The sequence below is a fragment of the Rhamphochromis sp. 'chilingali' genome (assembly GCF_963969265.1).
Source record: "Rhamphochromis sp. 'chilingali' genome assembly, chromosome: 7".
In the NCBI taxonomy this organism is placed as follows: domain Eukaryota; kingdom Metazoa; phylum Chordata; class Actinopteri; order Cichliformes; family Cichlidae; genus Rhamphochromis; species Rhamphochromis sp. 'chilingali'.
In genome coordinates, this window is record NC_137934.1 from 10,725,029 (window position 1) to 10,747,894 (window position 22,866).

At 40.2% G+C, this 22,866-nt stretch overlaps 1 protein-coding gene across 2 annotated transcripts; it reads left to right on the plus strand.

Moving 5' to 3' along the window:
• Positions 1–1,901: 1,901 nt before the first annotated feature.
• On the plus strand, positions 1,902–22,646 carry LOC308400010 (proline-rich protein 5-like). 2 transcript variants are annotated; one of them, XM_080887476.1, is made up of 10 exons: positions 1,902–2,143; positions 7,166–7,248; positions 10,510–10,677; positions 11,390–11,470; positions 12,052–12,158; positions 14,046–14,137; positions 14,208–14,348; positions 19,152–19,296; positions 19,433–19,738; positions 21,839–22,646. In XM_080887476.1, exons 2-10 carry the CDS (start codon positions 7,223–7,225, stop codon positions 22,192–22,194), a joined length of 1,422 nt encoding a protein of 473 aa, XP_080743602.1. In that variant the 5' UTR covers positions 1,902–2,143; positions 7,166–7,222; the 3' UTR covers positions 22,195–22,646. The 2 variants fall into 2 exon arrangements, with proteins under 2 accessions (XP_080743602.1, XP_080743601.1); XM_080887475.1 differs by having other exon boundaries at positions 7,166–7,247; positions 10,500–10,677.
• Positions 22,647–22,866: the final 220 nt, after the last annotated feature.

Here is a 22,866-nt window from a genome sequence, read left to right on the forward strand (position 1 = left end):
CTTCTTCAGTCCTCCTCAGGCTTTTTAGATTTTTATTCACCCTCCACTTGCCAAGGTTAGGGAAAGGAAACCATGATGGGGAAGTTGTCACTGTTGTTACAGTTGTTACGGAAGGTAGTTTCTCAGCAAGAAACTATTTATAAAGTGCATGAGAGAGAGGAAATGAAAACTGAAGACCAGGGAAGTGTGAGTTACCTGTTCCAAAACTTTCAGGTTTCACACATATAAGAAGCAGTGCAAAACTTTTTTTCTCTTGAAGCAATAAACTAAATGTATTTCATATCCTGTGTAGCTTCGGAAAGATTCTCAAGGTGTGCTTTGTGGTCTTTCGACCCAACAGCTTCCTTAGTTAAAATAAAGTGTTGAAAGTGTTTTGTAAAAGTGTGAAATGACTGGCATAAAACATAAAAGGCAGAGGGTGTGAAAGAGCGGGGGGGGGGGGGGGGGGGGGGGAGCAGAGTGAGTCCAATCACACTCTAAACAGAACAATATTAATCATAGAAAATAACAAAAAATAAAGCCATTGCTTATGTGGACGCTAAGGATGACAGAGTTTTCTGAAACAGTACATTCATCCTGTACTTACTGGTGTCAAAATACACATTTAGATACAGAGATATCCAAATGCACGTCCAAACTAAGCAGGTTTCTGGTTTTTGTGGACGTGCGTTATGACACTGGGTTAAAGGAATGTCCCTAAACCAACACTCACTAACTACAAGAAGTTGTGTCATTCATTCACTACAGGCACGGCCACACACGGGTGATCAAAAGCACATTCTGTGGATACTCGAAACTGATATTGGTGGCTGCGTTAAAAACTGTGTTTGTGGCTCAATACAGAGTGTAAACCTGACTTGTTTATGTAATGTTATCTGATTAGTGAACTTTGTCACTGTGGCTCTGTGTTGGGGTTTTATGCTCCAAACAACCATTAAAAAACAATCTGCCCTTGACCGGTTGACTTTGCTGTTATAAACCTGCTTCTTATTACAGGGGGAGGGGAGGGTGAGAACAAAAGATCTACCTGCATGTGAGTGTGATGCACTGTCAGTAGGAGTTGAATGCCTGCAAACAGACTGCAGTTTGCTGGATGTGAAACACTGAGCTCTGTGGTTAATGCATTGATCTGTACATTAGATATGAGTGATGCTAATGGGCCAAGGCAGTGCTGATCATGCCACATAGAAGCCAGTGTAGCTGCTGAGTAGCCTTGTCTGTCCAGTGGTGGTAAAAGCACAAATGTCCTGTAATGTTTAGCAAGCTGCTGTTGTATTAGTTTGGCTGTGAATTATTTCACTATGAATTAAACATAATGGGACTTCATAAAAAATGTTTGCAACCAGCTGACAAAGCTGATTCTAATGTGCCATAAAAAGTTGAATTAAGTTCAGGTTTCTCTTTCTTTATCAGTTGTCTGCACAAGGTGCATCTAAATGAGATCCTCTGACTTTCCTTTGTTGCCACCAACAGGTTATCGTTTTTCTTACAATAAAAAGCTATGAATATGTTTGCAAATTGATGAATTTGCAAGGCTTTTATTCATTTATTGGTTTATTTTACTTGTGGATCGACCTTCCATCTCATCTTTGCACCCCGTGCAAACTTTTCAGTGTCCCACAATCGAAGGAGTGGAATCTTTAAAAGATCAAGCCTCGGCTCTTTTCACCAGTGGCAGTACACGTGCATGCCATGTAGGCCTACCTGTAGGTGTTTTGTGTGTGTAGTTCACACTCCGGGCACACACACGCTAAATCACAAACATTTTCCATATTCTACCGACCCTTGCACACACACAGCATTTACGCACACACACCCCCACACACCAGCCTCCTCCTCCTCTCTCTTTCTCTCTCTCGGTTTCTCACTTCCTCCCTCTCTTTCTCTCTGTCGGAGAGTGACTTAAACCGCACTGACAGCTCACGCTGGCTGCTGTCTGATCCTCATATCGGATCTTTTTAGGATCGCGTGCGCCACCTTTACGCGCTCCTGTCTGGGCTGACAGGTTGGAAGGGTGCGCTGTTATTTCCCATCCTATGGAAATCCAGTCCTCACAGAAAAGCTGGAGTTACCGTTAGCTTTGCTACGCCATTTAAACTCAAGGAGTACTTGCTTTAATGGAGCGAGGTAGACGTCTGCAAAAGTGAGTATTACCTACTCTGACCCAAGTTAAGAAGAGGTGTTATCCACTAGCTGCTCGTGGTTTGTAACGAGAGAAGAACAAATACAATATATAGCAAGCACGTCTCAGATATTGAACTGAGCCCAATATATGTAACCCATATAATATGATATGGTATAAAATTATGGGTTCTCCTTTAAATGCTTTCCTACCAGGAGCTATCTTTACGCGCCATGGTACCCTATTTCTGCGTATTGCATATTTTAGACCCGTATTGCATACTAGCTGCCCACGGGATGACAGGACAGCCTGTCTTGATGAGTGCATGTCAGAGCAGGATACTTCTTAAGCAAATATACACCCGTAGTTTCCTTTTTTATATACATCAGGACCTCCAGTTTGTGGTTTGGTTTTCTACCAGAGTGGCTAGTGCAGCAGACAAACCTGCTGCAAGACCCAGACATTTATTTCAGCACTTGTCTGGTGCAAGGGTTGTAATTTCCCTGCCGTGCTGCCATTCTGCAGAAAGAAATGTGTGCCCGTGTGTGTTTGTATGTGCGTGTGCATGTGTGTATTTTCCAGTTGAAGCAGATTAAGGGTGTTAATTTTCAGCACCAGGGCCCCAGATATCTACTTAGTCCAAACTGTCTGTTGGTGAGTGAGAGTAAAGGAGGAGGCTTTACACAGAGAGAGGTCAGGCTTTAAATGAGTGGGAGAGGGCTGGTTTTGTTTCATGCAGTGCTCATTAAATACTGACCAGATGCTGAATGAAAAATGCTCTGTAGCCCTCATAACCACAATCCATGAAACCACAGTCCCTGTGCCCCAAGCAAGCCATTATACCACTCTGTATTGTGGTGCAAGAAAGAGGCAGAAGCAGACAGGAGTGCTTGCAGACCAAGGTTTAAGCCTCGGTTCATGTGTATCATTCAGTTCGGATACATTTTCAAGAGCACGGCCAAGTGTAAGTTACCAGAGCCTCTGTGAGCCATAGACAGCCATCAAAGGAAGTTGTGCCTGTTCTACTCACTGGATTTTAACCATAAATTAACATTAGCAGCTCTGACACTGAAAGCGGTGACTTTCCGGCCTCCTAAGTGTTTGACCTTGATTTCTTACTGAGCGTGTGCTTCATGTAAAAATGAGTCAAAAATAAAACAATGAAAATATGATAGCTATGAAAGTCCTGCTAGTTCATATAACTGCAGCTGTCAGGCAATAAAAGATCATGGTGTATATTGCATAGCGGCAAATACAGTTTCCAGGAACTGAAGGACGAACCACTGGAGAGTGATTGCACCTGTGTTTTAATTTAAATAGGTCATGAGTACCCTGATCATGACCTGTTTCACCTAATCACCAGTATACAGTGGGGCAAAAAAAGTATTTAGTCAGCCACCGATTGTGCAAGTTCCCCCACTTAAAATGATGACAGAGGTCAGTAATTTGCACCAGAGGTACACTTCAACTGTGAGAGACAGAATGTGAAAAAAAAATCCATGAATTCACATGGTAGGATTTGTAAAGAATTTATTCGTAAATCAGGGTGGAAAATAAGTATTTGGTCACCTCAAACAAGGAAAATCTCTGGCTCTCACAGACCTGTAACGTCTTCTGTAAGAAGCTTTTCTGTCCCCCACTCGTTACCTGTATGAATGGCACCTGTTTGAACTCATCATCTGTATAAAAGACACCTGTCCACAGCCTCAAACAGTCAGACTCCAAACTCCGCCATGGCCAAGACCAAAGAGCTTTCGAAGGACACCAGGAAAAGTATTGTAGACCTGCACCAGACTGGGAAGAGTGAATCTACAATAGGCAAGCAGCTTGGTGTGAAAAAATCAACTGTGGGAGCAATCATCAGAAAATGGAAGACATACAAGACCACTGATAGTCTCCCTCGATCTGGGGCTCCACGCAAGATCTCATCCCGTGGGGTCAAAATGATCATGAGAACGGTGAGCAAAGATCCCAGAACCACACGGGGGGACCTGGTGAATGACCTGCAGAGAGCTGGGACCAAAGTAACAAAGGTCACCATCAGTAACACACTACAACGGCAGGGAATCAAATCCCGCAGTGCCAGACGTGTTCCGCTGCTGAAGCCAGTGCATGTCCAGGCCCGTCTGAAGTTTGCCAGAGAGCACATGGATGATACAGCAGAGGATTGGGAGAATGTCATGTGGTCAGATGAAACCAAAGTAGAACTTTTTGGTATAAACTCAACTCGTCGTGTTTGGAGGAAGAAGAATACTGAGTTGCATCCCAAGAACACCATACCTACTGTGAAGCATGGGGGTGGAAACATCATGCTATGGGGCTGTTTTTCTGCCAAGGGGACAGGACGACTGATCCGTGTTAAGGACAGAATGAATGGGGCCATGTATCGTGAGATTTTGAGCCAAAACCTCCTTCAATCAGTGAGAACTTTGAAGATGAAACGAGACTGGGTCTTCCAACATGACAATGATCCAAAACACACCGCCCGGGCAACAAAGGAGTGGCTCCGTAAGAAGCATTTGAAAGTCCTGGAGTGGCCTAGCCAGTCTCCAGACCTCAACCCCATAGAAAATCTGTGGCGGGAGTTGAAAGTCCGTGTTGCTCGGCGACAGCCCCAAAACATCACTGCTCTCGAGAAGATCTGCATGGAGGAATGGGCCAAAATACCAGCTACTGTGTGTGCAAACCTGGTAAAGACCTATAGTAAACGTTTGACCTCTGTTATTGCCAACAAAGGTTATGTTACAAACTACTGAGCTGTATTTTTGTTATTGACCAAATACTTATTTTCCACCCTAATTTACGAATAAATTCTTTACAAATCCTACCATGTGGATTCATGGATTTTTTTTTTCACATTCTGTCTCTCACAGTTGAAGTGTACCTCTGGTGCAAATTACTGACCTCTGTCATCATTTTAGGTGGGGGAACTTGCACAATCGGTGGCTGACTAAATACTTTTTTGCCCCACTGTATAGGTTTGGCTAGTTTCATGTGCAGTGCAGCACATGAAACTAGCCAAACCTATATACTTTATTTATTTATTTTTCTTTGAAGCTCCATAGTGTTTTATAAAAAGATGCATAAATGTCTGTGAATAACTTTGCATTTTTATTTTTCTGGTTTTTTTTTCTTTCTTCAAAGCATGCAGTAAAAATAAAGTTGCTTTGCTCAAAACTTAAAACCATTGAAACAGTTTCAGGACAGGTGAGGATAAAGCCGACTAAAGTTGACTTGTCTGATGTATCAAGTGTGACATTCTATCTGTGTGTGTGTGTGTGTGTGTGTGTGTGTGTGTGTGTGTGTGTGTGTGTGTGTGTGTGTGTGTGTGTGTGTGTGTGTGTGTGTGAGAGAGAGAGGGGGGGGGGAGAGAAAGCAGGGGCATTTGAGTTTGCGGAAGGATCAAATGTCTGTCTCAACCACTTTACTGTAATTTGATTAGAATAGTGTGTCTGCTTCGCTAGTCAGGCGGGTATCAGTGAGTTTATCTGTCTGAGAACTGTTTTATAGTAAAGGGAAAAAGAAAGTACACCCTTTCTCAGTTCACCTGGTACTTACCAAGTTCTAGGATTATTTAAATGCAACAAATGACATGTTACACCGTGTCATTCTTTACTTAACAAAATAAAGCCAAAATGCTGAAGCTGTGTGTGGAAAAGTAAAGCACACACCATCATTAAAAACCATGTAGAATCACCTTTAGGAGCGATAACTTGATGTAATCGTTTTCTGTATGACTCTGTTAGTCTTCTGTCGTTGTGGCCCACTCCTCTTCACAGCGTTGCTTCAGTTCATTGAGGTTTTGTGAGCATCCGTTTATGCACAACTTCTTAAGGTTCCACCACAGCATTTCAGTTAGGTTGACTAGGCCATTGCAGTGCCTTGTCTATTTTCTTTTTTAGCCATTCTCTTGTAGATTTGCTGCTGTGCTTGGATCATTGTCCCGTTGCATGACCCAATTTCACCCAAGCTTTGGCTGCATGACAGACGGCTTCACATTTGACTCGAGAATACTTTGGCGGGAGTTCACGGTTGACTCAGTGACTACAAAGTGCCCAGGTGCTGTGGCTGCACAACAAACCCAAACCATCACCCTTCCACCGCCGTGCTTGACATTTGGTATGAGGTGTTTTCACTGATACATGTGGTGCTTTTCACTGTGGGCAGACTTCTCCACTTTAATCTTCTCGGTCTAAAGGACATTGTTCCAGATCCAGAAGTGTTGTGCTGCCATTTTCAGAGAGAAGACTTGCTCCCTTTAATCCTTCCCAACAAGCCACACTTGTTAAGTCTTTTTTATTTATTTATTTTAACTTGCACTGTCATGAACTTTAACATTTAACATGCTACATGAGGCCTTTAGAGTCTCACTGCATGTAGCTCTTGGGTTCTTTGTGGCTTCTCTAAGCATTTCACAGTCTGACATTGGGGGAAATTTGCTGGGACGTCCACTCCAGGGAACGACTATCTGGCAGCTATCTCGATTGTTTTCGACTTGTGAATAATCTTTCTTACTGCAGAATTTTGGACTTTGGAATATTATGTTACAACCCTTCCCAGATTGTTACTACTGTTACACATGTGGCCACACCTGCTGATGATCAGTTGGTCAAGTACATTTAATTATGAGCACCTTTGAGACTACTTACCCTATTAATTCCTGTTTATTAGGAAAAGTACAAAATATCGTACCTATTTCATATCACTGTCCTGAGCTGAAGTATGTGGGTGTCACAATCTCTTTGTCTTGTATACGCCACACAGATTCCACTCTGCGATTCTGTAACAAAAAACTCTGTAACAAGTTTAAATATTTCAGGGAGTGAAACGAAAACAACTGTTAGTGTTTTCCTCTGTGTTCTCTTGCTGTGACATGTCAATATGTGCTCTGTGATAAAGATGTGTTTACTGAGGTTTCATTAAATTAAAACTGAATGCAGTTTTCTAATTTTTACAGAAGTTAAGTGGCTTAAAAGTCACTGATATTAGCTGACAAAATATATATTTGTTACCTAATAATCCTAATAATGTTTCCTTTTTCAGATGTTGATTCTTCAGTGGCAGTTTCAGGGTGGTTGCTAGCCATCTGTCGAGACTAACATGGAACGAGAGGGCTCATTTAGAAGGTAAGCATACACACACACACACACACACACACACACACACACACACACACACACACACACACAGAGAGACACACACTTCACCAGCAAGTCCTATTCACTACACAGAGTTCCATTTTTTCCATCCTTTGAGACACACAAATGTTGATCAAAGTGAAAAACACACACACACACACACACACACATTCCTGAGTGACCTCATTCATGCTTTCACTCATTCAAACATCCCCATTGTTTAGTAATCAGAGGGCAGCTATTTGTCGTTAAACTCGTCCTGTTGATTTAGTGCCAAAAAAAAAAAGTTTTTTACTTCCAAGTTATGTCAGCATCCTTTCGTTTATAAAGTAAATACCTTTTCCCATTAGAACAATACACACCATGTGTAGTTAAGTTGTTATTGTGAGCCTCACCATTGTGTTTTATCTTCTGCATCATCCATTTTTCAGGAGGAAGCTTTTGGCTCAAGCGTGTATAGATTCAATTTCGCTCTTTCAGAGGTGCAGCTCTGAACTTAAACTTAAAAAGTCGTCCTGACTTTGACATGAACTCTGCACAGGGATGTGTGCTGTCTTTTTGCATGTGTGACTGAGCCCAGGGCTCCAGTTTCTTGCTCTGACCCATTTATGCAGAGCTGAACTAAGATTCAGGTTGACAGATGGACCAACAGCAACTATACCTTCCATCTCCTTTTCCTTATTTATTTATACTCGGCTCAGATTTTCCATTCCTTTTTTTCTCGTGAGCTTTCGCACTTCCTTAAAATTCTTTTCATATCAGTGTGTCCGCTGATTACCGATCATTCAGTATGGAGAATACCAAAAATACTGAAGGTTCAATATTAAATAAATAGAGTCATTAGTCTGTATTTACAGCTTGACTACAGCTTCTCCCACACTCTGGGAGGCAAGTGGAAGGTAAAGCGAAATCTGTGTCACCTTTAAATCCTTCCTCTCCCTCTTGGCACCATTCGAACCTCAAAGGGTTCCTTTGTTCGCCTGACACAAAAGCTCACAGGGTCACATGCTGACCAACTGGCACAGACTGGCAAAGGGAGAAAAAGAAGGAGAGCGGTAAAGTGGGAGAGAGGAGTGGGTAGAGAAGAGCACAAAGGGTGACGGTGGGAGAGAGGGAAAGTGAAAGGATATGAGAAGAGACAGAGACAGGCCTTGTTTCATCTCACAGTCATGGAGTGGGGATATGTGGTACCTTTTCAGTTGCTAGAGTAAGTACAATACCTGCAAGTATATTTGAGGTTTTTCATATTTGCTAAACAGTGACTGCCATTTAAAGGTGTTTTTAAAATTTTTGATTCACCTGTAAATTCAGAAGTGATTGAGTAAATGTTTGATAGACATTACCCAAAAATGGACATGTGCACTTTGTTTGTTTGTTGGGTTAATTTACTAAAATTTCAGTATAATTAAAATCCAAATATTAACACTTTCATTTGCAGAAAAAGACTCACTCTTACTATCTCTAAAGCGCCTTTTCCTCTTCATCTACCTCTTTGTACACTCCTCCCACCCTTCTTTTATCTTTGTAATGTCTGTGGTTTCAATCTCTGCTTCTTCTTTTTTTTTTACTGTCAACGTGCTTTGTTTGCTTTTTCTGCACCTGATCCGGCATGTGTTATATACCTTTATCCACACCCTGTTTCTTACTCTCTTTTTGAGCTTCTTACTCCCAGGTCTTTCCCCACTCTGTCCTCCCTGTTTATTTTTATCCTGTTTGACTGGCACCCATCTCTTTGCTCAGTGTTTGAAAAGCAGTATCGTTCCCAAGCTAGTGTAAACATTAACAGATGGCTAATAAAAAGCAATCACCTGTTATTAAATGCTAATTTTGAAAGCCATCAAAATCTGGAATATGACTGAAGTGTATTTGCACAGCAGCTGATACTTTCATATATTTCCCCCCCTTTGTGTAGCAAAGTAACATTTTACAGTATAATAGCTTTTAATTTGCATATGCCAAAATGAAGATCATACATGTGTTTGTATTTGTAATATATAACATAGCTGCTACATTTTCAGTCCAGTCCTTGTACCTGGCTATTTTCAGTGGATTGTTTTTATTAAGCTTCTTAACAAAGTATGATCTATAAAGTATTCAAGCATAAAAAAAGTAGTCTAACTTAAAGGGTGAACCAGTGTTGGGTCTGTATATATATATATATATAACAGGTGTATTAGCAAAGAACCAATTTTAAATGACATCTTTAGGCACTTTTTTACTAACAGCTTGTCACACATGCACATAATTCGGTTCAATTTCTTTACTTGAATCTACGAAAAAGGCCAAATATGACACAGTTTGACAGGCATGAAATAATATTCCATAGTATTCCCAAACACCTGGTAGCTGAAAACATATCTTGGCACAGTGTGCAGTGTCTCCTGAGGAAATGGGACAAATGGATGATGAAAGACAAAGTGGCAGGCCTAAAACGTATCTACAGCCAATGAACTGCACTTGAAAGTAATGTCCTTAAAAAATATGGAAAAAAAAAAAGACGTGACACAGGAGCAGAGAAGTGCATCTGACCTTTCAGTTGATCTGTCTGCAATTCACTGAAACCTCATCCAAAATCTTTTCATGTAAAGGTTGGCTGTAAAGAAGCCATTCTTCTGGAAGGGAAAGGGAAAAAGGCTGAGGAATGCCAAATTGCACAAGAACTGGACTAAAAATCAGTTTGACTTTTTTGGTGGAGGTGGTTAGGAGCGACAGTGAGTGTCTACATCCAGCTGCAAAACGCGGTGGAAGCTCTGTCATGATTAGGGGGTGCATTTCAGCCAGCGGTGTTGGAGATGATGTCAAAGCTGATGGAATTATGAACGAAGAAAAGTACCATCGGATTTTGATCCAACATGTAATACCACCTGGAAAATTGGCAACAGTTCTTTGGCACAATGGTGATTGCAAATACACTGCAAATGCAGTAAAAGCAAACCTGGACAGGAAAACACACAAGGGAACATTTTTGGTCATGGACTGAAGAAATCTTTCCTAAGAGAGTTCACACCAAATATTGACTTCCAGGCTTGTTAGAACTGTACAAACTTATATATCGTATAAATGGTTGTACATTCAAGTGTAAATTGTTGCATCTATTTCCCATTTTTCCAGCAATATTTGAGGAAATGAAATTAATTCATTTAGATGACCTTTACAAATAAGGCTTTTCACATCATCTTTTCCAGTACACGTAAGAAATGAAAGTTGGTGCTTACAAGCATTTTCTCTTTCTTCCTGTTGGCTTTCAAGGAGCCTCCATAATAAACTGAGGTTGGGGACCGGCTCGTCCTCCAGTCTGACTGACCTCTCCCAGGCAAAGACCCCAACAGGAGGTGGGGAGAAGGGAGGAACAGAGGAGAGCAGCAGAGACAAAGGGACCCAGCAGAGGAGGGCCGGGGCTAACGCCACCTGGAACAGGTTAGCCCTGTTTATTATAACCAATGTCAGTTTATATTTTAGTGAATACTTTATTTTGTTAATGGATAAGCCATCACACATTTTTACATGAACAAGTGCTTGTGCGTGTGTTTCCTTTACTAGTGGGAAGCTCTGTCAGTGCTGTTGTCCATGCTATGAATAGGACAGTCTCCTTTCACATACACATGAAAATACATATACGCACATGGACATCAGCTCTTTCTGCCTGCCTTCTTCCCTCAGGGTCCATCACTACCACACTTTATTTCCATCCATCCATCCCTTCCTCACTCCCTCCTCCTTTTTTCCCATTCTGCCTCGCAGGTTTCTTTCTTCTTTGGATTTCTTTCTTCTCACTCTTTTGTATGGTTGTTTCTAACGGTGTTTCTGCTTTATTCAACACTAAACAGCACAGAGTAGAAAGCAAGAGCTGTCAGTTTGCTGGGTGGCTGAAAGGCTATGTGAACAAATTAAACTGGACACAAACCTTCAGTCAAAAAAGTTCATGCCCGTCTCACTGTAGTATGTTTTACCTTTCTGATGGCCTTCCTTTGGTAAAGAAACCTTTTCAAAGTTTATTTTTAACCAGTTCTTTTGAGGTGGCTTCAAGAGCTCACCGATTGTTCAAACGGCACAATTAAAATAAAATAAATGCATGTATCTGTGTCACTCTTTCTAAATGCATTTCACCTCTCCGTGTGTTTATTTCTAGCATCCACAATGCAGTAATCTCAGTTTTTCAGAGGAAGGATCTGGGAGAAAATGAACTCTACAATCTGAATGAAGGTGTCAGGTTAGCTGTCTAGTTTTATGTCTCTTGCTGGCCTTTACACCAGTACCCTGAACTTTTAGCTGATTTGTATTTTAGAATATTTGATTAAATTATCACTGCTAAAGCTTTGATTTCCCATCTTACCTTACTGCAGCAGAATATTTCTTACTTGAAACATATATAAACATGCTTACAAGTTAACACAGGCATGTTATACTGTTCATAAATTGGATTTACCTTAAAATTGCTTTAAAGAAGAGACACTGTAACCTTGAAATTAGATGGAAATGCAGCATCTGTCATTTTAGTGTATTTAATCACACAGTGTTTGTTCTTTGAGCTGCTGATGTTCAATCATGATACTGAGCCAGTGCTAGCCTTTGCTAACTGTGGAAAGTTTTATTGAAATTTCCAGATGTTATGCATGCAGTGTGAGCAGCATCTTTTCTCATTTCCTGAGTCTGATGTTCCGTAAACACAGCATTCTGCAAACTCATTACGTCTGGTTCATTTCCAAGGAGGTATCGCTGATGATGTGTGACTGTAAGCATATCGCTTCATGTCCAGTATCCACTCATGTGCTGTTATTATAACCATTGCAGGCAACTGCTTAAGACTGAGCTGGGCTCCTTCTTTACTGAGTACCTTCAGAACCAGCTGCTCACCAAAGGAATGGTTATTCTGAGGGACAAGATTCGCTTCTATGAAGGTAAACACAAATTATTGAGAAAATAGACAGAAAGTGGGACGTATATACAGAGTGAGAAATTTGAACCTTTATTTCTATGATGGTATATCATGTTTTGAATAAAGAAATGGCTGCCAGAGACTGGTGTTTAAACAGTTTGATTACAAGCTTAAAATATAGACATAAAAGGGTAAAAATAAAATCAGGGTTGTCCCTTTAACCTTATAAAATATTTCTTTAAAGCGGTCAGATGTCAGAGCAAATTTACATGGATAAAATCTCTAAATATGCAAGTTCGTAAGTTTTTAGTTTGGATAAGAATGGCACAAACACAGGTTTTCAGGGAAATTGAAAAAAAGCACCCAATAAAAGAGCTACAGGCTCTGTAGGCTTCATATTGAATGTTAAAGTTCATCACATTATGATTTGTTTGGAAGGAAAAAGTCCCTTGGTAGCACAGCTTAGGTTTGCAAAGTTGTATCTGAACAAACCACATGACTTCTGGAACAGTGGAGATGTTTGGAGATAATGCACTTCGCCATGTTTGGAGAAAACCAAACACAGCATATCAGCACAAGCACATGATTTGGGCTTGTTTTGCAGCCACAGGACCAGGACCAGGAGTTGACCATTAACTGTGAGGTCATCTGTTCAACAGACAGCTAAAGCTTAGACAAAAGTGATCCAGAGTACAGCAACAAATCTGCAAAAGAAAAGAATCAAATTGTTGTAATGATCCACTCAGAGCCCTTTTTTTTCTTTTAAACATTTTATTTATTTTTAACAGCAGAGTGTCCTGCAAAACCTTTTTTTTTTCCATATGACTGTACATGTCTAAAGCTCTGATATATCAGAGCCAATTACCAGGGAGAAACTCAACAAAAGAGCAAGTTCAGAAATATTAATCTAAAGACTGCAAAAATGTGTATTAGCTGGACGTTTAACACCACCTGTATCTGCTTCTCAAGTAAATTGTGTGTCCTTCATTTTAACGGGGAAAAAACAACCTTTCGTGTCATCTAGGTTACTTATTTGCAGAGATATTTTTTCACCACGGTAAAAAAATTCTACAAAATTCTTTGCTGAGTCTTTAGTTTCAACTCCTTTGTTCATAGCCGACAAAGCCTTCTGGCTTTGATGAGGTGTTCACACTACCAGTAGTTTGTTTCAGGGGAAGTCCGAGATTAGTGTTTTATCTTAACATGACACAAGTCTAGTCTCTAATGGTTTCAAACAGGGCCAAATAATAACTTACTAAAGAAATTTCTAGATGCAGAGGTAACTGCATTAGTTAAATATTACTTTGACTGGTAAGATCGTGGCATTTTTCTGCACAAGGACACACAGAAACACACACTGATGCACACACACAGGTAGAGTGAGAGAAAGGTATTTTGTACTGTGGTAAATGTGTGACCTTTATTTGAAGCACTGCTGAATTGATATAACGCACACACTCTGATGGTGACAGATTTGTGTGACAGAACCGTCATCACAAAACCAGACAGGAAGCGATCCTTTACGTCAATAAGTAAGAAGGTTTGCGTGTGTGTGTGTGTGTGTGCATATGCAGAAAAATGTCCCACCAGAAATAAAAGAACAAAGCTGTAAAGTTGCTATCTGGATTATCAGATCTGTTTTTTATAGGTCAATAAGTATTTTTGCAATGACACATTTTTTTAATCTTCTGCCTCTGAACTCTGCCCTTGTGTCAAACAATGAAGCCGTGATTATAGTTCAAACCTTGAGCTTGAATTCAAGGACTCCAACAACAGTATTACATTAACTATTTGGAAACTACAGCCACTTTTATGCATAGTCCTTTAAGCATGCTTTCCACAATCCCAATATTTTTTTCCTACATCAGTCTTGATACTTTTATAACTGATCTGCCTGGTTGTATCGCAGGTCAAAAGTTGTTGGATTCTCTGGCTGACACGTGGGACTTCTTCTTCTGTGACGTTCTGTCCATGCTGCAGGCCATCTTCTATCCTGTACAGGTACACATTCTTGCAAACAAGTACTCCAATTAAAGGCCTTCATCACATTGAAACGTGTATATATCATCAGGGAAAGGAGCCATCAGTCCGTCAGCTGGCTCTCCTTCACTTCAGGAACACCATCACCCTCAACCTTAAACTAGACGAGGCGCTCTCTCGGCCCCGGGCCCGAGTTCCTCCCTCCATCATACAGATGCTACTAATACTACAGGTGAGCACACTTTTGTGGTCTGCCTCTCCCATCGTCTTCGTCTAATAATCTCTCGTGCTATCTCTTATATCAGTGTGCACCATTTAACACTGATATCCATGACTTGATGACTGTGACATGAGAGAACAGGGTAAATGGCAACAGATGGAGAAAGAGGAGCAGAGGGTAGAAAAAAGTTGTTGCTAAGGGATCCCACAGGAAGTAATCTCAGTGTGAACACAGAGCACGGTTGTCTTCCCATGACCATTCAGGACCCTCTGCACCCTGTTTGTCTGTGCGAATTATGAGGATTTATGCTATCATTAAAGGCCGTGACAACTTCACAAGAGCTTTATTAGACCTCTGTACCCCTTAGTTCAGTTGATGTAAATTGTAGTGCAGGCAAAGAGTTGCTTGTCCATTTCTTTACATTTTATTTTGTTTTTCCAATAATTTATAATAATCTGCTTATATATTTTCGTTCAGTTTGTTACATTTTATATTTGATGCCTTACAGTAACTTCTCATAGAGTTTGCACAGACCTAAACAGCCCAGACAGGATGGCAGGATGAAAGCACATAGAAGCTAGTTGTTACAATATTAGCACTTTATAACCAGTCAGTTTGGTCTTGTCCATTGTTACCTAAATGCAATGGTTTCTTCCATTTCTAGAGTAATAATAGTAATGGACATTTTATAGGACTGCTGTTGTTGTTGGTGTCACACTGTTTGGACAGGCCGTGTGAACCCCTAACAGACTCCAACATTAGCCACTAATAGTCTCTTTCATGTGGACTTGCAGCACGGTGATGGGGACTCTGCGTAGTGCTCCACTTTTTTTCCCCCCTATCTCAGTGTAAATGTAACTTATTTTACAGCCATAAGCGGCCATATTTAAACTAGAGGTTGGAACAGTAAGTTATCAGCTAAGGCAATGTCACGGTCCGCGGGGCAGACTGAGTGGAATGAGTGAGGTGGATCCAGGTACAGACACAGATGAGGAGCCAAACTGAGCTTAAGGAAAAGTGAGCCTTTATTTTGGGGCTGACACTCACAGCCAAGAAGCAAGACAAAATCAGGGAAAATCTAAACTTAAACTGGGAAACAATAACTAAGACTTTCACTATGACTTTGAGAATGAAAACCATGACAGGATGTGGGGTAGGTAGCACAGACGACGCGACAGTGAACAAAGGGAGACGGAGGACTTAAATACACACATGAGGTGATCAGGAGAAGTGGAGACACATGAGGACACAGCTAACTCGAATGAAACATAATGACAACACAGGGGAGAGTAACACTGGACACACTAACACGAGACACGGACCTTCAAGGTAAAACAGGAAACATGACAGGCACAGACTAGACACTGAACTAAACCTATGAACAAAACTCTTAACTAGAATAACACTGAAACTTAGGATTATAATGTTCAAAACAGGACAACTAAAGACTTAGAAAATAAACCATAAAATAGAAAAAAACACCAAAATACAAGAAACTGAAAAAAGTGGGTCAAAGTGACCCAGAACCAACAGGCAAGTGTGCTTGGTTACACCCTTATCGACCACTTAGCGCTAACAGAAGGACAGACATTTGTTTAGAACTCTTAAAGATGTCGAAGAAGCAAGCTCCTTTAAGCAATTACTTTGGTGTTCCTCCACCTCCAATGAAATGTCAGGAGTCCGAACCGCAAAAGAAGTGCGTATTCTCTGAAAAGTGGTTTCAGGAGGTGAGCTGGTTTCAAACAAATGATGAACGCACATATATGCATAATATGCCGTGAAAATCCCACTCTAGCAGATAAAAACAGTGCCTTTTATATTATATTAAAGGCACTGTTTTTGTCCACTTTCCCGAGAATACGCACTTCTTTTGCGGTTCGGACTCTTTCTGACATTTCTTTGGAGGTGGAGGAACACCAAAGTAATTGCTTAAAGGAGGTTGTTTCTTCGACATCTTTAAGAGTTCTAAACAAATGTCTGTCCTCCTCCTGAAAATCTTATGTACGCAAACGCGCATTGCAACTTCTTATCTGGTGCGCGTCTTTTATTTTGAAAGCGCCCCTGCAGACCACTTATGTGCACCCCTGTTAATAGACCACACGTTTAAACCAGCCACACTTTAAACTTTAACAACATCTAAATTAATTTTTTTTAAGTCATACATCATAGAGTTGATATGAGAAGAGGATTTGCTAAAGCATTTAATTGTACCAAACTGTAAATGTTAGCCCCTATGTCGTGCTAACAAGCTAACATACTAGTCTGGGGATTGACTCACTTTTGGAGCGTTGCAGTGCTTCTCAAGTAGGCCCAGAAAATATGGGTGTGTCTTGTAACTGAGGTAGCCATGTGAGCTTTCCTCTTCTGTCACCTATTGGTTTTTATTTTACTTTGTCTCTTCTTCATAACTTAACAATGTTTCATCAGCCTGTAAAAAATTGTTAAAAGGAAATCAGCTAAAAACAGTCCCCTTGATTACACACAAAGATAAAAGTGTCAAAGAGTGACTAATTCTCAGAAGGATACAGAGGAGACCAGATGAATACCATGAAAAATGTAGGTGTTGCTTAAGTAACAACAGCTGTGGTACTTTCTCTGAATTTTGACATGGTTGGAATATGTTAAAATCAAGTAAAATAGAATAAAATAAGACTAGTGTGTGGGCCATTTTTAGATATTTTACCCATCTACCAAATCTTTTAACTTAAAAGCACTTGGTACAAAGATTCCTGAGAGGTACTAGTCACAGATAAGCTGTGGTCCTGGTAGTGCATGACAGTGGGTTTACTCAGTGTTGTAGAGGATGCAGAATGGGGTTGTTTCTGTTTGGCTTAGCTTGGACATTATTATGATGACTAATTGACCCAAATCTGGTCCTTCCAGATTCAGACTGAGAGGGCAAGACGAGACGAAAATAGAAAGCACAATTTATTTATTCCCTTCTTTTATTCATTGTGCACAGATATACTGCAGAGTTATTTTAGTTTGCACACAGCAAATATCAACAGAGAGCAAAGCGGGAGAAAAAGATGACAGGTAGACAAAAAGAAGGAAGGAAGTAGGGCAGCTAAGAAAAAGGCTGTTTGTAAGAGAGGTAAAATTTGGCACTGAAATAATGCAGTTTTTGCTAATTCCTCAATTCATCTGTTTGTAATTTCCCTTTCATTCTGTTAAGCCTCTGTGACGCCAGTTCACTGAAGTCTGTGCTATTTATGTGGTTTGTTTCTGTGCTGTGGTTTTCGTGCATGGGCTTAACAATTTAGAATATTGAAACTTCACTGATCTATCCCTTGTCATTTTGAGATATTGCAGTGAGGTCTGGAGCCACATGTGTCTCATGTGTTTCATGAACAATGTTGTGGAAGTAAATTTGAACTACATCCAACTGTAGAGCAGCAGTTTGGCTTTAACTGAACAGAAACACAAAATCGGAAACTTTCAAACAGCAGAAGTACTTTTGTGTTAAAGATGATTTATATCTGTGGATCAAATGACTGTGTGGTGTAAAAGATCCACTGTGCAGTTCCTCTCCGCTCGAACTTTCTTTTAGCTCATTGTTTTCACTACCATCAAGATCATCATAATACAGATTTTCAACTTTTTGTTCAGCTGCAAAAGCCGGATCTACTAAATATTGATTTAATTTCTTTTTCTGTGGTGCCCAAATGTATGCACCTGCCTGATTTTGTTTGAACAATTATTGCACACTTTCTGTAAATCCATTAAACTTAATTTCATTTCTCAAATATCACTGTGTGTGTTTCCTATATGATATATTTAACTGACATTTTTTATTGTAACAACCAACAATTCATTTATGATTCATTAATGTTGAATTGTCTGCTCTAACTGCTCTATTCCCATGCTGTTGCAGTATATTAATGGCTAACATTGTACTGTGGATGGATTGTCTCAGTTGTTCTCCTGACTGAAGTTTACAGTCCGTTTAAAGCATGCTGCGTTGCGATTGCATTTGTCCCCAACCATCGGGAACTCTCCCATTAACTTTTATTGAGTGGAAAATAGTTAGTATTCATCCTCCAGCTTCACTGTGTTTATATTATGCTAACATAGCCATGTCGCTAGCAATCACATCCTTATATACCAGCTAGCCCAACTACAGTAACCCTACAAAAGTCACTGCTTGTTTAGTTTTTTTTGTATTTGTTTATGTTGGAAGTGATAGCAGAGCTGTACGTTTTAATTTTTTCAGAAATCTGTCAGTCAGAACATGCTATATCATGTTTAGGTGGAAACTAGCGAGCTAACTTCCTGCTAACTTCTAACTCTGTTAAATTTAATAAATCCTGTTTTGATGGATGCCTGGGTATTTAAACAATTATTGCACGCTTTCTGTAAATCCAATAAACTTCATTTCACTTCTCAAATATCACTGTGTGTGTCTCCTATATGATATATTTAACTGACATTTTTTATTGTAACAACCAACGATTTATACAGAAAAATAATGACTATTAACAAGGTTGCCCAAACCTTTGCATCCCACTGTATATGTTTATACAAGGCTAACATTCACACCAAATTGATTCTGCTATATTTAATGTGTTCTTTTCGGCCTAGCCTCTAAAGACATACATGTTTTGAACTGAAAAAAGGTTTATCAGAGATCTTTCACAGTAACTGGCAGAGTGTTTGATAAAATCACAGAAAGCCAAATAGAGAACTTTCTCTTTCCCCGGTTTTTTCTTTTTTTGCTGCTTCTAAAGTTTCCATTAGTGCCAGCCAACACACTGCAATTACCAGCTAAGACAAACTTGTGTTTTTTATGTGTATGTTTGTGTTCCTTTGATCCAGGGTGTCCATGAGTCTAAAGGTGTAACAGATGATTACCTGCGCCTTGAAGCTCTCATCCAGAAGGTGGTCTCTCCTTACCTCGGCACTCATGGCTTATATTCCAGGGATGAATCCTCCAGTATGCACTGTTCTTCCTGTCTGTTGGGTAAGTGTGTGCTTGTGTGTACTTGAAAAACTCACAAATTCCATTTTAATTCAGGCTTTCTGTGGTTTTTGCGGAATGTTTGCAATTATAAACTAATAAGGTTTCTCTTTCTGCTTCTCTCTTTTGTCTTCGTTAGAAAAACGCCTACAGTACTCCTGGTCCTCCAAACTAAGCAGTCCTCCTGTTGTCAAAAACCCAGTGGTCCGCTCTAAGAGCTACAATGTTCCCATGCTAACCCCTGTAGTAGAGTATGACATAGATTCCTCCTCAGGGAGCGGCACAGGCATCAGGCGGCATTCGGTATGTGAGATGACATCTTGCGTGGAGGAAAGCATCCCTAAGACAAAGTCCACCATAAGTGCCCCTGACAACAACAGTAACACCAGCACTTCGAGCCTCGCCAATCACTCCTCAGCTTCCACCACCTCTGCTTCACTTTCAGGTAGGACTATATGGCTAGAGTTAATGAATCCCTTTAAAAAGACAGTGGAACTCAAAAGTAAATATACGTGTTTTTCCTCAGCTGTGCAGCGCTATTCATCTGTCTAAATTATAGATGAGTACATATGAAAAAAACTCCACAACCCAATCAAAGTTTGGGATTTTTTTTCATGATTTCCTGAAAGATTTCTTGACTTGGATAAGTGGAAGATGCATGGATGGATCAGTGGTTCCTTGACAGAGACTGACAGTTTTTTATATGTATTTTTGACAGATTAAAAATAAGTGTTAGTGTTTTCCAATGCATTAATACAAGTGATATTTACCTTTAATTTAGGTTAAAAAAAAATAATTAATACGTACATTTTGATTCTTACTAAACTAGGAGTAACACTTCTTCTGCACAAAAAATATTACAAAACTGAATGGATTTTGGTTTTGAAGTGGAGCAACATTTTAATTTATCGGGTTAACCAGATTAGCCAGAATCCAAGATGTAAGTGAGAGATAAGTTTTCAAGAATGCAGGCAGAGTGGAGATTTCAGGCCATAATGCACAGACTTGCATTTGGAGAAAACCTGTGAAATGCTGTGCCAGGACCTTAAGAGAGCTGTGCATAAGTGAATCTCAACAAACCTCAAAGAACTGAAGCAGCACATGTGCATTTTGGTTTATTTCTGTTAAATAAATGTGTTGCTGTTCAGTTGAGGTTGTGTCTGAGGTCCTGGTAGGAACCTGATATATTTTCTTATTATGTCCTGGTATTTAAAACCTTAGAATTGACAGGGGATGTACTTTATTTTTACAATGACTGTCTATTACTGGAAGGGAGTAGTACTGAATACATTTATGAATTTTGAAATGAGCATGGTGATGTTGAAAAACAGAAGTGACAAAAAATAGAGAATTAGGAATAGCTTATATTACCAAGAAAAAAGGAAACAGAGACAAATCTTCCTTATTTCTTCTTCGTTGTCGTCTTCTTTTAACTAGTCTCGCTTTAGTAGTCATCAAAGGGTAATCTGCCTCCATCTCACCCTGTCCCTGGCATCTTCCTCTGTCACACCAACCTTCTGCATGTTCTCCTTTTGCTACATCCATGAACTTTCTATGTGGTCTTTCTTTTTTCCTCCTGCCTACCAGTTCCTCTTCAACGTCCTTTGTTCAATATATCCTCTGTTCCTCCTCTGTACACGTCCAAAGCATCTTCTGCCTCTCTCTGCCATTCTCTTCGTCACCTCTCTTATACACTGTCTATGACTTTGGATGGGTGACTCTAGCTATTTAAACTCATATAACTTCACTATCACTACTTTTTTCAGCTTTTTTGTTACACCCGTCTCCCTCTCATTCTCACACATGTATTCTGTTTTGCTTCCACTGACTTTGATTCCTCTTCTCTCCAGAGCATGCTTCCACCTCTCCAGGCTCTCTTCCAACTGCTCCCTACTCTCACTACAAATCACAGTGTCCTCTGTAAACGTCATGATGTATGGAGACTCCTGCCTAACCTCATCTGTCAGCCTGTCTACCATCATTGCAAACAAGAAGTGGCTGAGAGCCAATCACTGATGTAATCCCAGCTCCACCTTGAACCCATCAGTCTTTCCTTCTGCACACCTCACACACTGTCTTGCTCTCCTCATGCATGTCTAGCACCAGCCTCAGATTCTTCCATTTGTTACAATTTTACAGAAATATAAAGAAATGGAGTGAGATTTAATTGCCGTATTCTTGAAAAAGTAGGATGCATGCTGTGTAGGTTTTTCACATTAAGGTCAAACTATATTATGTTACGAAATCTCTCAGAGCTGTGAGACAGACTGTGGTTTGAGATGTTTAGTGAGGTTAAAAGTAACAGGCAACATGCTCTGCAGAGGCAGCAGTGTAAATCCTGAAATCACTGGAGTTATCTGGTGATGTTTCTACCATCCCATGATGCATCTGCTATACAGTGAAATCTAGACAGAAATGCTTAATATTGGCACAGCTTTATTATTGGAATCTTTGATCCAAATGTATTTTTTGCTAACAAGCTACAGTACAGAAACGTAGAGGAAAATCAGTTTCACCTCCAAAAGTTTTGCTTTACTTTGTGCAGACGGTGCAACCTCCAGCCAGAAACTCCGAACCATAGGTGCTGGAAGCCAAGCAGCTCCCCACCCTACCCAGCGTCAGCAACACTCCCCTAGCATCTTCCCCGAGCCTTCCCCAGACGAGGACACACATTGCACTGGCTCGCTGGAGTTCGACTCTTCCTCCTCCTCCAAGGTTCTGGCTCAGGACACCAGCTCTGGTCCCAGTCCTTCTTCCAGTCCGGAGATGATGATGGATCACATGATGGAAGATTCTCTGGACTCGGAGATGGAGCTTGATGGGATCTTCCTGAACTTCTCAAAACAATCTTCAGGAGGATCAGCGGACACCAGAGACAGCAGCAAGGAGAGTGTGGCATGACACACAGACCAATGTGTGTGCGTGTGTGGATGTGTGCAAACTTCACCTGTGTGATGCAGGTCTGAGCCACGACTGACATTCCTCAAACTGCTGTTTTCTAGAGACTCTAGATCTTCAGGGAATCTTTAAAACTGGATTATTTTTCTGTGTCTTGTGCTTTTTCACTAAAATCAAGTCTAATTTTATGATGCCTTTTGTAATATTTCATTGTAGTTAGTTAGAAACATCGACACTGGCCCCTGTGGGGAGATTTATATTATTCATTCACATTCAAACTAAACAATCACAAAATAAAACTATAAATGAAAACATGGAAAACACATAAAACACAGCAAAAGGGCAGAAGCATGAAAAACGTGGAGATACTTTTTGAAAAGCTTGGACAGTCAAACTCAAACTTCTAACATTTCATATGTTTTGGAAAACTACCATGTTTGACAAGCAATGCAAATCATATTTTATTAAATTACTATTAAAATACTCATTTGATTTTAACATTTTTTTTTGTCTCTGTTTCAAATTAAGACTTAAACTGGTGGGAACTCTTTCCAAAAGAGGCTTAAGCTACAGTCAAGTAAACCACTTATTTCTAGTACATCTAAATGCTGTGCTTTTGGGCTGTTCTACATCGGTGACAGTTTTTCTATGCAGTTGCTTCAGAAAAGCGCTGCG